Here is a 17,302-nt window from a genome sequence, read left to right on the forward strand (position 1 = left end):
AATAATAATAATAATAATAATGAGATAATTTAGATATTTATCTGTGATATATATAACCATTAAACATTGAGAAACCTGAAACAGCTATTATTGTTAACAAGAATTGTTAGAAAAATATTTCGTTAGCCTATTCTTAAATTGGTTTGATGTCTGACAGTCCCTGACATTACTCGGTAGGGAATTCCAAAGCCGAGGTACAGCCACAGTGAAAGAAGATGAATATGAGGATGTTCGGTGGGAGGGATTGGATAATATTGAGGAGTGTTGTGATCGTGTGTATATATAAAACATAATTAACAGAATTTGGAATAATTTCACGGGTTCTTGGATTTCTTACGGCAACACGGGAATTTAAAATACAGGTTTCTCAAAACTTTAAATTTTGAGTTGTCCTTTCCCCATTTCAGCTGGCCCGTCGTTATACACTTACCCCAGCCACAACATCTCTAAAGGCGCACTACAATACAACCATCAGATAAGCCTTAGACCATTTCAGGTATAGCATTTCTACGAGTAAATATGTTTTAAATACTTTACATTACGTGAAATGACGAGTGCAATTCAAAAATATAAAATGTATCTTACCGTGCTTCAAATAGATACGGTACAAACACGATGAGAGGAGAGAGACCAGCTAACCCGCACGATCCAGTCGAGTTCTGTGCACGAACTGCCAGTCTAGGCAGCCCTAACAGCTGATTGGTTAGTTTACTACATACGCTTGACACACAGTGTCCACGACATAAAACATAGTGGAATAGGACACAGAATAAAATGCTTCACTGATTGATGGATATAGTAACAAAATATTAGATACCAATTCTGTGGCAGGGAGGAAAATTGTCTTAAGTCATTTTTTTGTGAAAATGAGATTTTTATATATTCTGAAAGCGGAAACAATTCTCTACAATCTGGTAAAACGGTTAAAGTCAAATAAGACTCCTGACTGGATTTATAGAGCGTTACCAAATGAAGGGTACACGGGAATAACGATCAAGGTCCATTTTAGAAAGTTTCGAGAAAAACGAATTTTAAAGTTTAAGCTCTTAATACTTTGTTATGTATGTATTTAATAGAAATTGACGTAGTGGAATGTCAAGAACGATTATTTCTTATTACTAGCTAGACCACATGATAGTATTTCCTTTCCACTATAATATGGCATTATTAACTCAATTTCGATTTTTGATGGACCTTGATCGTTTTTCCCGTGTACCCTTCAAATGTCTTAAGTACTTTTTGAATCGAGCACACACAGAATGAAGGACTTAAGAATATTAAATATTTTATTCCTTACAAACCGTCACATGTTTACTTTCCATGCTTCCCTATTAAAAAGGTCTAACTTGTATTTTAGCTATTTTATCACATACTGACGCCCTTTCCTTTTAAAACTTTAAGCACCAGGGTAAACAGTCCTATAATTGTTTGAGACCCATTTTGCATTCCTAATAATTTACATTTCTCATTTATTTTGACATGAAAAAAGGTCTTGTGTTTAAATAGTCCCTTCTACTCAGTTTGGCTTCTAGTCTTAAAAGGGCTTAAGTGCGGCTATTTTTGGAAATAATCAAGAAAATTGTTGAATGAGCAACATTACCTATTTTAGAAGAAATATAAACAAATAATATCCAGGAAAAAACTCTTAATTAAAAAAACTCTATAATTGACACCAACTTCAATCTTTCTTCTGCTCTCCTGAAAAGTATTAAATTTTTACTTAAGACCTTTTTCCTCCCGGCCACAGAATTAATAAATTTAAGAAATAAATGTAACAGCGTAACTTAGATTTTACGAAATAAATAATAAAAATGTTGAGAGAATAAATTAGTAATTTATTACATCAGTAAATAAATTCACTGTAAACATGAGTTTTATTTCATTGTCAGCGTTTAAACAAAGTGGTCCAAAATGAATAGGATGATTACATGTATTCTTACACAAATACCCGGACAACTAAAAATATTGAATACGTATAATGGAATAAACAAGGGAAGGCTGTCTGAAGGGCTAGCAGCAATGTATGTTGTAGTTGTCTTCCTGGTCACTGAGGTGCTGTAACATAAATGAATCCATTTTGTTTTGAAATGACATCAGTCACTAATTTGCATCACTTGAAAAATTAAGAAATTCACAAAAAAAAAAAAAATAAAGGTTAAACGAGCGTTGAGCGACTTCCGTCGATTTTGGAATAGACACCGACGCACTTAGGTTAGGTTAGGTTAGGTTAGGTTAGGTTTTTATTATCCCGTCAAGATGAAGGTGAAAGAGATTGAGTATGATTTTTTGTTTTCTATGTTGGCAGTTCAAATGCGTCGGTGTCTATTCCAAAATCGGCGGAAGTCGCTCAACGCTCGCTTCACCAAAATAAATCATTAATGCATTTCAAATTCTGCTCAAAATATCACGTACATTAATAAGAAACAGAAAAAAATACAATTATTTTTCAAATCTCTTAATATAGTTTTTGTTATTTTTCTAACATTTACGTCAATTGATTGACGCCCTTTCAAAAAAATTCAGATAATGAAATAATAACTTTAGTAATCGTCCCATTCACTTTGCACCATGTCAATATCTAAATATATAGAGTTAACCGTAAGTAATGTTATCAATTTCAGGAGGTTATTCTTTGAGATATTTCAAACTAAAAAAGTTTAATGCAATTTTCCTCGTTTTTGCTTTCTTTTAAAGATAAAAATTGTTTTATATTAAACATTACACAGCGTGTTTTGGGAAAGCCATCGATTTAATTCCCAATATGCTCAGTCAGTTTAAGGGGGCAGTATATTATGATAATAAATTATAGAATTTTGGTTTTTTCCTTTAAATGTGCAGAAATTTGATCCGAAAAAATGTAACTTTTCGTTCTGCAAAGGAATTTTAAAATGTTAACATTTATTCGGATAAAATTTCTGCATATTTAAAGGACAAAACTAAAATTCTTTCAATCATTTATTATCGTAATGCACTGCTCTCATATATAAATAATAATAATAGTAAACTGCCCCCATTGAGGGTAGCCCTTACGGACTCAGTATATCCTCCAAAAAAATATTATACATATGTAAACATAGATAATAAATTTTAAAGAAGGGAAACAAAGAAAAGGGCGTGAAACATTACAATTGCTATTAATGTGGCACCATTGATTAATTAGGATTTGGCAGGATTTTTTTAACACAATTACCACAATGTCATCCCTCAGAGATGTTGGCAGAGCAAACTGGCGTCGAAATTCTTCGAAAAAAGCTGGTATAGTCCCTCGAGCACCTATGAGCAAGACGAATACCTCAACGTGAATTAAGGCATATTTCAGCTTGAAATAGTTGACTGTAGGCTCATAGATCGACTTCTTCTCAAGGTGGACATCGGCTGACTGATGACATCCTACTTCAAAACGTATCGTGGGGTCCACAATGATGCCCTGTTTAGTGTCAGCATTGCACGCTAAAATATCTACTCGTCTCGTTGACCCATTTCCAGTTAGACAGGAGATTTCTTCTTCTACTATCCAGCCCTTATTTCTTAATGCGGCAGCAATTTTAGATCTTACAAGATGTCTAGAGTTCCTCAAGAGCAATTCCTGTTCACAGAATCCCAAGACGTGTGCTAAAGTTTCAATCTCCGGGCAGCCATGTCTGCACCGGGTACCGTCGAGAGATCTGCCGGGAACGGAACGAACAGCTGCTAAATTTGCTGTCATTTTCAGGCTAGATATCCATTCACTAGTCGAAAGTTCTTTCTTGTTTGCAATCCAACTGTTGGCGGCTGTTACTTCGCTATCCTACATCTCATAATTGACTGGGCATAATATTGGGAATAAAATCAATGGCTTTCCCAAAAACACGCTATGAAATGTTTCATATAAAACATTTTTATCTCGAAAAGAAAGCAAAAATGATAAAAATTATATTAAACTTTTTCTTTGAAATATCTCAAATAATAATTACTTGAAATTCATAGCATTACTTACGGTTCACCTGTGTATCGTGTGTTTTTCATTTAACATTGCAGTATGAAACCTGAGGAAATGATTTATTCAGTGAGCCAGGTTGAGAAATTATCATGCTTTGACAAACTGTAAAACAAGAGGACATCATTAATGGTTACAAGTCAAATCCTGGTAATTTCGAAACATGGTCTAGTGCAGCGGTCATTAGCACAGTGCACCCTGGAGCTAGCGTCTCTTACCCGCGGATAAAACACTACACTAGGGTGCATCCATGGCTGCTGGCAGGTATGCTTCTTCCCTCTCCCTTCTGCACGACGTGTATATTAGGATACACTTCTTATCTTTTACTCGTTTCAGCAAGTGCTGACGTCCACTGGTTTATTTATGTATTTATTTATTTATTTGTTTATTCATTTATTTAATTTATTTTATTTATTTATTTAATATATTTTATTTATTTATTTATTTATTTATTTATTTATTTATTTATTTATTTATTATTTTATTTTGTATTTTCGTATTTTTTACTTTTTATTTATTTCTTTTTACTGCACGCATTGTATTCTTCACCTGACATAATTAGGAACATTAAATCCAGACGTTTGAGATGGGCTGGGCATGTAGCACGTATGGGCGAATCCAGAAATGCATATAGAGTGTTAGTTGGGGGGCCGGAGGGAAAAAGACCTTTAGGGAGGCCGAGACGTAGATGAGAAGATAATATTAAAATGGATTTGAGGGAGGTAGGATATGATGATAGAGACTGGATTGATCTTGCTCAGGATAGGGACCTATGGCGGGCTTATGTGAGGGCGGCAATGAACCTTCGGGTTCCTTAAAAGCCAGTAAGTAAGTAAGTAAGTAAGTAAGTAAGTAAGTATTTATTTCTTTATTTTTTATTATTTTAGTTTTTTATTTAACTTTTTCACTTTTTATTTATTTATTTACTTATTTATTTATTTATTTATTTGTGTATTTACTTATTTATTCATTATTTTATTTTATATTTTTATTGTTTTATTTATTTTTTATTATTTTAGTATTTTATTTAATGTTTTTACTTATTTATTTATTTTTTATTTATTTCTTTATTTTTTATTCTTTTAGTTATTTAACTTTTTTAATTTTTAATTTATTTATTTATTTATTTATTTATTCATTTATTTTATTTATTTTTTAATTTATTTTTTATTTTTTATTCTTTTAGTTTTTTATTTAATGTTTTACTTCTTCATTTTTTTAATTATTTATTTTTTTATTTTTTTATTCTTTAACTTTCATTTTTTTATTCTTTATTAATGTTTTTATTTTTTTTTCATTTCTTTAATCCGTCCGTCCGTTCGTTCATCCGTCCATTCATCTATCTATCTATCTATCTATCTATCTATCTATCTATCTATCTATCTATCTATCTATCTATCTATCTATCTATCTATCTATCTATCTATCTATCTATCTATCTATCTATCTATCTATCTATCTATCTATCTATCTATCTATCTATCTACCTATGTATTTATTTATTTATTTATTTATTTATTTATTTATTTATTTTACTTATTTATCTATTTATTTATTGTTTTATACATAGGTTTCTTATGTCAATATTAATTCCTTATGTCGACTATACCGAGGAAAAAACACAGAATGTATCGGCACGCACAACCAAAACTGCATTACAGCTTCACTATCTTAAAAGTTTCTCAAATCATATATTTCATATCACAGTAAACTATGATTATACGAATATATTTAGAAATAAGAAGTGTAACAAGTGAAGTCTGAATATGGATACAGCACTTCGAAACTCGTAATGAAATCAAATAACCTAAAAAGAATTCAAGAGGGTATTTTACTCCATGGAAGCCGATGTAATCACTATGAAAGCTACATGTCCACTCTTCCGCACCAAATAGTGTATTTTTGTGCAACAAATTATTATCGTCCCTGTTCAGGGATATCGTCCAACTTCACTTCACATCACAACTGGGTTTACGAAACTACTGCCTATTAAAGAGGCTCCTGATTCAGTATTGAAAAATTATGGTTCATACCGTAGTTCTTGATAATAGTGAAAGCATTCTAGATAATAAGGTAAAACAAGTTTTAAGTAATATACGAATTATTGATAATATATACTTATAATGGTTAAAACTTCATATTAATAGTTCTAACGAATCTAATAGGTTGAAAAAAAATCTATTATAGTAAAGCCTATCACCCGCACTTTACCGAAACGGATGCTAGAATGTACACACAAGTCACCATATCGTCCAACACACATTGCTACGGCATTCCCTCTACATTTCCAATTTATTTTCAGAGTTACCAACCTAAGCAGAGGATATTTCATATGCGATTACGTAAACTATTGAACAACATTAATGCGCAATGTACAACAATAAAATTGATCCCCGCATTGAGACAAAATAAAGTAAACGAGAATGGCGTGTATCGGATGTGACGACACATTGGTAAGATTTGTGATATTTTATATGTGAGCACACTGAAATCTATGAACGATTACTTAAATATTTCATGACATAATAAGATACGCTGTGAACTGTCCATCAGGTGGGGTAACGTGTGTAATTTGAAAATTGAAGACTGGACATGAAAAAGGCTGTAAGTGCTAAAGAGAAAAAACTGGAAAACAGGGCTTTATTACGCAACTAGTAATGTAATATCATACATTTTCCACTCTATGGAAGAAGCTAGACTCTAAATAAAATTACAGTGGGACTTATCTCCTTTTTTTTTTTTTTTAGTGAATTGAGCAAAGAACTTAGACTCCTTTTTGGAAAAACGCATTTTTCAAAGATGTTAACACTTCAAAGATATTACACATTTTTATGTTCAATCTTCAATTAATGGAAGAGAACGCTTAAAATTCAACAGAAGGAGTGGACAACGAAGATGTAACTGTGTCAGAAGTAACTGTGTACAGAAAGAATACTGTATGGCTTTAATATGCTAGATATTTGTACATAGAACTACATGTAGGTACGATCACCTGTCGATAGGTGCATCGTTTATTATGCTAGATATCTTTACATAGAACTACGTATAGGTACGATCACCTGTCGACAGGTGCATAGCTTTAGTATGCTAGATATCTTTACATAGAACTAAGTGTAGGTACACTGGCGTTCAAAGATATTCGACCTACGATTTTATGATCGTGTAAGCGAATTTTCCAACCACGAGATAAGTCATAACCAAAGATATAAAAAAATTGACAAACTTTGAAACAGTTCCCCTAGTTCTCAATAGATAGCATCATTATTGGGACAGTTTAAAAAAGTGTCAGAGAAAATGACTATGTAGATTAAGCATTAATTATTATTATCATCACAATTGACAATATCAGCGGTTTTCAGCTAAACCCAGTGTTGTTTTACAATCAGTTGAGTGGGATGAAAAATTGAATTCCATAATACGGGAATATTTATCTACAATTGGCAACAATGACTATTATCTTCGCCACCTATTCATAGAAGCAGTAACTAAAGAATCCACATTTACACCAACAATTTATCGATCACTGTCGATTAGTCGGAGCAGATATCTTGAACGTCAGTGTATGATCACCTGTCGACAGGTGTATAGCTTCAGTTTGTTGCATATCTTCAGGTATGGATGCTATCATCTGTTGACAGGTGCATAGTTTTATTATCCCGCATATATTTACGTATCATTACGTAAGTATGGGTGCAATCACTTATCCACAGATGTATAGCTTCTGTATGCTGCATATCTTTACGTAGAACTACGTGTGGGTGCGATCACTTGTCGACAGGTGCATAGCTTTACTATGCCGTATATATTTACTTAGGAGGATGCTTCAAAAGGTAAGGTAACAAGAGCTTTAATGAACAAACTTTATTTAACAGGCAGATATACTGATACACAGTAGTAGGGCACTGGTACACATTACTTTTCAACATTGTCACCATGCTTATCCAAACATGATGTTTCAACGGTAGACCAAGGCATCGATGTCGACATAGAAGAAATCTGCGTCAAGTCCCTGAAGCCACGTCATGACGGCTTGCTGAACGGCCGTATCGTGTTCAATCGCTTACCACCCTGATGCTTCTTCAACGGTCTGAAGAGATAGAAATTACTGAGTTCCAGGTCGGGGCTGTAGGGAGAGAGTCCAGTACCTCCCACAGGAAGCGCCGTTTCAATAGCATGACATTCGCACCGTACATCTTAATAAGTTGACGATGAATTTCTGCTGGTGAGGTGCCATTCAGACGCAAAAACTGGATCACACTAAGCGTGCTTCCATGTTTCATCATGTTTCTGTGACCGCAGCTATCTTACAACTGATATTGCGAGTGTCTGACGCATCATATGCACCATCTAATGGCTGCATGGTAAAAATGTGGTCTGCTACTGTGACCCTGGTGGAAAATTCGAACAAGAGGTAGAATATGTCACCCATGATAGTTCTTGTTACCTTACTCTTTTAATCACCTTCGTAGATCTACATGTGGATGCGATCACCTGTCGACAGGTCAAATATATTTTCTATGCTGTAAATCTTTACGTAGAAGAGATTGTAACTAAGAAACAAGGGGAATACAGGGAGAACAAGGGGATTAAAAGAGTACATGGAATATAGGAGAACAAGGAGTCTACAAGGAGAACAATGGGAACATAAGAAGAAAAAGTTGAATACAAGGAGAGCAAGGAGAAGACAAGGAGAACAAAGTGAATACAAGGAGAAGAAGGAAATGCAAGAACAAGGAAAATACAAGAAGAGCAAGGAAAATTACAAGCGAATACAAGGACAATAATAGGGAATGTATGGCAAATAGGGGAAATATAAGGAGAAAAAAGATGGCTGCATTTTTATGTATATTTATTTATTTATTTTATTTATTTATTTAAATTTAAATATACAGAATAAAGAATATAATTACAAAACAAACAAGAGAAATAGAAAGAAAATAATACAAGCAATATAAAAAGAAGATACAGTAGTATTAACAAAATTTGAGACCGAATGAGCAGCGCTCGTGCTCGGTCGCAGTTCAGATATAATATTAAAATAAAAATAATAATAATAATAATAATAAAAATAAATAAGTAAAATAAAATAGGAACTAAAATATAATTACAGCGGCAATGGAATTATATAATATTATATTAACACTAGATAAGAATAATATCGCACGTGAAAAGTAGGACTAGTATATATTTCAAAATTATAGAATACAAATATAATATAGGTTGATTAATTCATACACATAGGCTATAAATTTATTTAATCAAATTGAAGATATTAACACGTTTCTAATTTTCTTGTTATATGTTAGTGGGTTACATGTTAGAAGTTCTGGGTGTAATTTAGTTAAAGCATTGTACAACCGAGGGCCAAAATTAATGCTATGCTTTAGACCAGCAGATGTGAGACATTTAGGTTCTACTAATGTTGAATTAATATTTCGTCTTGTGTCATAATTGTGTGTCTGTAATACAAACTTATTACGATTTTTATGATAAAATTTTAACAGCGTGTATTTATAAATTTGTTCAATATTAAATACATTAAATTGAGAATAAATTAATTTAGTCTATAAATTAAATATAAATAATAAATTCCATAGTTCCCTGCCTCACATTCCTAGAAAGACGTAATTATACATCAAAATTACATCAGACCTATTTCTTTAATTTTTTCATCAATTCAAATATTAACATGGCGAAGGCCATCGCAAATCCAATGAGTAAGAAGAAAAACGAGCCTTGCAAATGGTTCATAGTAAGAGGCTCATACTCGTCGCTGAGGTCCTCCAGAGCGAGAACTCCAGCTTCGATCCCTCTCTGGTCCAATATGCTTTTCAAAAATTGATTTGGCAGACCAGCCTCAACTATGTGGGTCATGACTTCATTGACACGGTCGAGAAGATGGCTGCCCTTCGGCAAGAGCATCACAGAGTTGAGCTGGAAGGAATCTTCGCGGAAGGGATAGATCTCGTGCTTGCCCTCCTGTTTCACCAATTCGTCGATGATGTATGCAAGCAGGGCTCTGCCACAGAACGTAGCGTAGTTGTCCTTGGTGGCCACGTAGTCCAGACAAGTGAAGGGCTCACACTGGAGTCTGGGCTTCAGCTTCTGTAAGAAATCCGCGGTGAAGAACTTGTCCAAGACGTAGTAGAAAGCGAACACTAGGTCGGAGCTCACCAGTTCTTCCACATTTCCGATCTGATGCAGGAGTCCTGGGTTTACAACGTAGCTGGTGAAGAAGGCCTGGAATACATTGTTGACAGCCAGAGAATACATGATCATGGACAAGAAGAAGAGGCGGAGAGGAAGGCTACGCGGCATGGTGGGCACGCCTTCGCCTAGGAAGGAGGCCCACACGCTGGACAGACAGATGGAGTAGCGCCAGTAGATGCGGGACACCTCGTGAGTCTTTATGATCTCCAGGCAGAACAGCAGACGCATGAAGAGCGCGGCGGACAGCAGCACCAGAAGACCGACGAGCCACGTCAGAGGAGAGAACACCCTGGCCATGCTGAGCCAGCGCGGGTATGGCTTGGCGCGCGCCACGAACCAGGTGAACCTATCAGAACAGAGGCGTCATTTCAGTTTTAGCTTTTTAGGGAACTTCTTGTAGGGCAGTGATTCTCAACCGGGGGGCCGCGGCCCTTCTGGGATCCTTGGCGAACAAAAGAACAGTAATAATAATAATAATAATAATAATAATAATAATAATAATAATAATAATAATAATAATAAATTTTAAAAACTGTTCTATGAAAATATAAACATACGATTATTTTGCGTCCACACCTATGGAGTAACGGTTAGCGCGTCTGGCAGCGAAACCAGGTGGCCCGGGTTCGATTCCCGGTCGGGGCAAGTTACCTGGTTGAGGTCTTTTCCGGGGTTTTCCCTCAACCCAATATGAGCAAATGCTCGGTAACTTTCGGTGCTGGACTCCGGACTCATTTCACTGGCATTATCAACAGTAGTCTCACTAGACGTTTTGATTTATCTAGATAAAATCAAAACTCGAGTGGGATTTAATTGATTATTACACGATTAGAAGAAAGTATATAAAGATTTGAGGTAACGAAGTACTCCAATACAATAAAATATTAATTGACTTACGAAAATACAACTGTCTTCAAATGAATTATTGTACCATCTCAATATTACAAATATTACGCTAGATGCATGCTAGATGGCAGTAGTGTCTTTATACAGACACTGTAATGATTACTATTCAATAAATCTTAATATTAAACAATCTTTGATACGCGACTATCCATAATATCATATAGCAGAAGTTCTTTTTATCCTCTCAGAGCAGAAGCTATAACATAACCTAACTAATATACACAAGAGTTAGAAAAGTTTTAATTAACGACGATGACATAAAAAATAAACATGAATAATTTTAAAAGGAATAATTATTGAATGTACAATTTTCAAATTTGAATGTGGTTGATGGTTCAATTGATGTTATATTGGACGTGTGCGTAATAGAAGTGGAACTCGTTGATTTAGGCCTACATGGTGTATTCAACTTATTCAGAATTTCCGAATGAATAATTTTAAAAGGAATAATTATTGAATGTACAATTTTCAAATTTGAATGTGGTTGGTGGTTCAATTGATGTTATATTGGACGTGTGCATAATAGAAGTGGAACTCGTTGATTTAGGCCTACATGGTGTATTCAACTTATTCAGGATTTCCGAATGGTGCTCTTCATTTATTTGTAAATCGGATTTCAGAAGATGCATAGGTATGATCAGTGATTTTTATTAATTCTTGTTCTTGAATGCCAATGCGAGTCATATTTGAAACTGCTGTGCATCGACTGGAGTGGTTTGTAATTTTATATATATTTTTGACGTCCAGACCAGCGCAGTTTCAAATGTTGGCAAACAAAGAAACAAATGCTAGGGACGCGATAAAATTAAACAAATGCTAGGGACGCGATAAAATTAAACAAATGCTAGGGACGCGATAAAATTGTGCGATAAGCAGCCATGATTAGTTTAAATACGTCCTTTCGTACAGTTTTATTGGTCAAAAGTAGTATGACGTAGTAAGAGTGTAATATTCACCTTAATCTCATTCAGATGCTGCATAACCTAAGATGTTGATAAAGCGTCGTAAAATAAACTAAAAAACGACTATTCTGCATTATATAAAGATATAATTTAATGCTTTCTTTTTAAATTTATGCATAATTTCATATTACTTTGTTCTACATTCTGCTCCAGTGAGTCTGGATTATGAGGCCCCCTTTTCCTCACATTATTTCAGTGCGGCCCTCTGGCCTTGGGTGTAAAATGTAGGATACAGTAATGGCCTATTGTGAGCATGTGATAGTCAATTGTTAATATAGAGAAGTAATATATATATATATATATATATATATATATATATATATATATACAGGGTGGTTCACGACTAGCTAAAGGAATCAGTTCTATGAGTCATTTTGAGCATAACATGTGATGGATGAACATGGGTCCGATTATTATCATTAGTTTGAAAGTTATTAGTAAAAACCCAAACATCATACTGTAAATTACGCTTTGGAGTTGCTTGCATCGTAATACAAATATTGGAATGTTAACTAAACGAAGGGTTGCGCTGTGACGTGAAGTACGGGAGCGAAGGAGAAGATAGGTCTTGAACTGTGTTTATTTTATGATTAATACTGTATTTTGAATTAAAATCTCTGTGTATTTTAGGTGAATAATTCTTAGTTCTGCACGAAACCACTGCTACTTTCGTAGGATTCAAACAGCTGTAAACTCCTTAACGGTTAATAATCAGACTACAATAGAACCTCTATTATCCGTGGTAATGAAGGGGATGGAGTGAACGGTTAATCGAAAAAATCGGATAATCCGCACCATAAAAAGTTTTCATAAACTAAATACATAATATTTTCGTAATTTTACTCCAAGGTCTTTTCTTTTAATACGGTAGGTACAAATATTGGAATGTTAACTAAACGAAGGGTTGCGCTGTGACGTGAAGTACGGGAGCGAAGGAGAAGATAGGTCTTGAACTGTGTTTATTTTATGATTAATACTGTATTTTGAATTAAAATTTCTGTGTATTTTAGGTGAATAATTCTTAGTTCTGCACGAAACCACTGCTACTTTCGTAGGATTCAAACAGCTGTAAACTCCTTAACGGTTAATAATCAGACTACAATAGAACCTCTATTATCCGTGGTAATGAAGGGGGTGGAGTGAACGGTTAATCGAAAAAATCGGATAATCCGCACCATAAAAAGTTTTCATAAACTAAATACATAATATTTTCGTAATTTTACTCCAAGGTCTTTTCTTTTAATACGGTAGGTAGTGGATCAGAAGTTCAATAATTTAAGTCTGTTTCTTATTTACAATTCATATTTGATTTTCCGATAAGTCAGTTATTAAAACATTATTTATTGTACTTATGTCTGGTTTTCAACGACGGGTTTTTAATGGCCAAGAAAACTCCTTTTGACGACTGTCTGTGGAAAGATAGAAATAGTAGAGGTCTCATGTTATAGATTTACAAATTTTATACAGTTTATATTTTGTTTTTCATTAGCCTAAATCGCTTAAAGTTGTAATTCATAACTCGTATTGTGATGTGAGATGAACCACATTTTCTCTTTTCCCAAACCACTCAGTTACTTGCACTTTTTTCCGTAGTACAACATGTTTTCTTTTGACACTTGTAGAAGACATTTTGCCCAGAAGTTAAACAGTACGGCCACTCGAAGAGTAGGCATAATGCAAACGTCTCCAAAACCGTACTCGCGAGTAAGCCCCTGAACGGAACCGAAGCCAGTACGTAATGAGCGCGCTCCGCCTCACCCATCTCCACCTGTACTGTACTCAATGTTTATGCGCAAACGAAGAACAGTGGCGGACTGCCATTATCATTGTGTTGGTCGGAGTGTTCCACCGTTTCACAATGTCTTCTAATCATAGACGTAGTACATTCAAGGATGAAAGGGAAGAGAAATATTTTTGCGTTTGTGGGAAGAATGTGAAATGCTTAATTTGTTCGAAAATTCTTAAGGGTGTGTTAAAATTCAACATGCAACGACAATACTCGACTCTTCACAAAGAATATCATACAATTACAGGCAGGTTGGACATGTGAAAAGAATTTATTTTGGGGCTATCTGTATGACTGTTGGTTATACATAATAATCAGTATATTATAATACGTTTGCACTCAGTTCCGCATGGCAAACATATAGTTTTTTGTTTAATTTTACGTGAAATGCTTAGGCCTACAAATATTTTGATAAATATAAAACAAGAAAATACAAACACAAATCACACAAGTGTTCTCAGTCTTAAACAAAAAAAGCTTCTTGCTAGCTATGTTCTAGCTTGGAATATTGGAAAATCAATTAAGTTCTTTATAGAAGTATCATTTGTAAAATCGTGCATACAGGATATTACTAAAATACTGTGTCCAGAACAAAGTCAAAGTTTAAGAAAATTAAATTGTTTCCAATTACAGTTCAGAGAAGGAATTTCAAGGTTGTAAATGTAATTGAATCTGAAGTCGAAACCACAATTAACCAGTTTGTAGCTTACTCACTTGCATTGGACGAAAACACAGATAGAAATGACGAAGCTCACCTAGCCATTTTCATCCGAGGAGTTAATGAACATTTTACTGTGTCTGAATGTCTTCTAGATGTAATTACAAAATACAACTGGAGAAGATTTTTTCCAGGCACTGAAAGGCACCATAGAACAGAAGAGGTTGGATTTTCAATGACTTGTGTCAATAGCAGCAGAAGGGGCTCCAGCTTCATAGTATGTCATAATAATATACAAACGTATGATATTTCTTATTCTTTTAATGTTATTATTTGTACACCTAAGCACACCGTTGCCGCGATCCCCCACTGATCTCTTTCATCTGTTGAGGTACGAGTCTCTTCCCCTTCTCTAGCCTTACAGCACACTGTGTTCGGCGGGCAGCATCCAGAGCACGAATGAGGATACGGTTTTTTTTGGAGACCTCTGTCATAATGCGTAAGGGTAAAGGTTTATAAAAAACACTCTGTAGAAAAAATTCGTTCTAATGTAATGCACAGTACTTCATATTTTTTTTCTGCGAGCGAGAAAGACAGTCGGATAATCCACCAATCGGTTAATAGGGTGACGGCTAATCGGGGCTTTACTGTATGTCCATGTGACATTTTATGCTCAAAATGCTTATCCCTTAGTTGTGAATAAACCTGTGTAGATAAAGCTTACCTGTCTGTGAAGTAATTGACAGTGTCGTCAAAAATGAGATGATCTTCGAGCTTGCTCAGCAGACTAGCAAATGTGATGTCAGCCAGGCCGTACACGATGTCAGCGCGAAGCCCTGTCCACGTGCCGTTAGGCAGCTGGATGCCCCCACGGTCGTCTCCAGGAGGAATTCGCAGCACGAGATTCATGTTCATACCCCGAGCAATACAGTACATCAACCTGATCTCCAGGCCATCCACGATGGACGTATTCGTCGGGACACCCAATTTCGGATCACAAATTATAAAAGGATGGAACTCAAACGTAGAAGCCCTAATAGGACATCCCTCCATGTCATCCGGTACCTTATCCGGGTACAGAAACGAATCTCGAAGAAATCCGCCATCTGCCCACACGTCCAGCAGAACTGCGTCCAGCAACTTCCCACAAGAACCAGAAGGGGCGCGGTAGGGGAACCAGGTATGTACGCCTACCTCGTCACGTGACTTCTGCAGTAGGACCACCACGTTCATTATCTGCCAGCGCCACAGAACTTCCAGGACACTCTTCGCGCCCCCTTCTACGTCTCCTAACACAATAACGACGAATTTGGCCCTTGAGTTCCATGCTGCGTAGGATTCCAACTTTCGCATCTGAACAGCCAGGCTTCGCAGCGGTTCCTCCGCGGCCACCAGCACGTAGCTGCCATGGAAGTCGTTGTTTGTAGTGTCCCAATCAGTGGGTCCACGCTTCTGCTTCTTAATCTCTCCCCCAGGGCGGGATACCACGAGCGGCCAGTATGCCATCTTGTGAACCCGATCCATGAGACGACAAGCTACAAATATAGGGTCTTCAACAGCGTCAACGGCTGTTGTCAGCACTCTTGTCGTCCCATTATATGTCTCATCGTCTGGTAAAGATATCACAACGGTTCTGCCGCGTGTGAAATATTTTTCAGCCATTGTAACAGTTGACTCCACCATTAGCTGCCCCAGAAGCACGTCGCCAGAACTTCTGTATACGCCCGCTAGGAAGATTATAATTAACAGAACCTGATAAACAGAAAAGGAAGTCAGCAAACTATATAAAGTGTTATCAAATACAATTTTCAAAATTGACAGAAAAAAAGTTATGTTAAAATATTGAATTTATGTATAGAATGAATCAGAATAACAATGTTTTTTTATTAACTCAGGGATTAAAAAACCTTTTATAACTGATATTTAACACTTGCGATGAATTTTTGTGAAGTCTCCTCACCTCCACGCTGGGGACCTCTGGGAATTTTTAAGATGAGAAAGAGTGAGTGGTGTGCGGAAAGCAACGGAAAACTACCGCATTTATCTTTCCCAAGAAAAACTGTAAACTATAGCAATGGCAAAGGAAGCTTTTAATAGAAAAAGGAGCATCTTCTGCGGATCTCTAGAAAAACAACTAAGGAAGAGACTAGTGAAGTGCTTTGTGTGGAGTGTGGCTTTAATTTTTAATTATATTTTATTTAACGACGCTCGCAACTGGCATGGTCATATCAGCATCGCTGGTGTACCAGAATTTTGTCCCAAAAGAATTCTTTTACATGCCACTAAATCTGCTGACATGAACCTGTCACATTTAAGCACACTTAAATGTCACCAACTGGGCCGGGATCTAACCCGCAACCTCGGGCATAGAAAGTCAGCACTATACCGACTGCGCCACTCAGGGCGACTGGAGTGTGGGATTGTATGGGGCAGAAACATGGACATTACAACGAAGTGAAGAGAAGCGAATAGAAGCATTTGAAATGTGGATATGGAGACGGATGGAGGGTGTGAAATGGATAGACAGAATAAGAAATGAAGCTGTGTTGAAAAGAGTACATGAAGAAAGAATGATGCTGAACCTGATCAGAAAGAGGAAAAGGAATTCGCTGCGACAATGGCTGACAAGAAACTGCCTACTGAAGGAACATAGGGAGTGCAAGGAGAAGGGAAATACAAAGAGAACAAGGGGACTACAAGGAGAACAAGGGAAAGACAAAGAGAACGAGGGGAATACAAGGGAAACATAAGAAAGCCAAAGGGAATGAAAGAATAGTGGGAACACAATGAGAAAAACGGGACCA

At 35.8% G+C, this 17,302-nt stretch overlaps 1 protein-coding gene across 1 annotated transcript; it reads right to left on the reverse strand.

The window, feature by feature from the left end:
- Positions 1 to 9,435: 9,435 nt before the first annotated feature.
- LOC138715625 (ionotropic receptor 21a-like) lies at positions 9,436 to 16,367 on the reverse strand. The gene is made up of 2 exons (XM_069848700.1): positions 15,223 to 16,367; positions 9,436 to 10,532 (listed from the first exon to the last, which is right to left on the reverse strand). The coding sequence occupies exons 1-2, from the start codon at positions 16,179 to 16,181 to the stop codon at positions 9,629 to 9,631; spliced, it is 1,863 nt and encodes a 620-aa protein (XP_069704801.1). The 5' UTR covers positions 16,182 to 16,367; the 3' UTR covers positions 9,436 to 9,628.
- Between the last annotated feature and the right edge of the window lie 935 nt (positions 16,368 to 17,302).

This window comes from Periplaneta americana, chromosome 15 (assembly GCF_040183065.1).
Source record: "Periplaneta americana isolate PAMFEO1 chromosome 15, P.americana_PAMFEO1_priV1, whole genome shotgun sequence".
Taxonomy (NCBI): Eukaryota; Metazoa; Arthropoda; class Insecta; order Blattodea; family Blattidae; genus Periplaneta; species Periplaneta americana.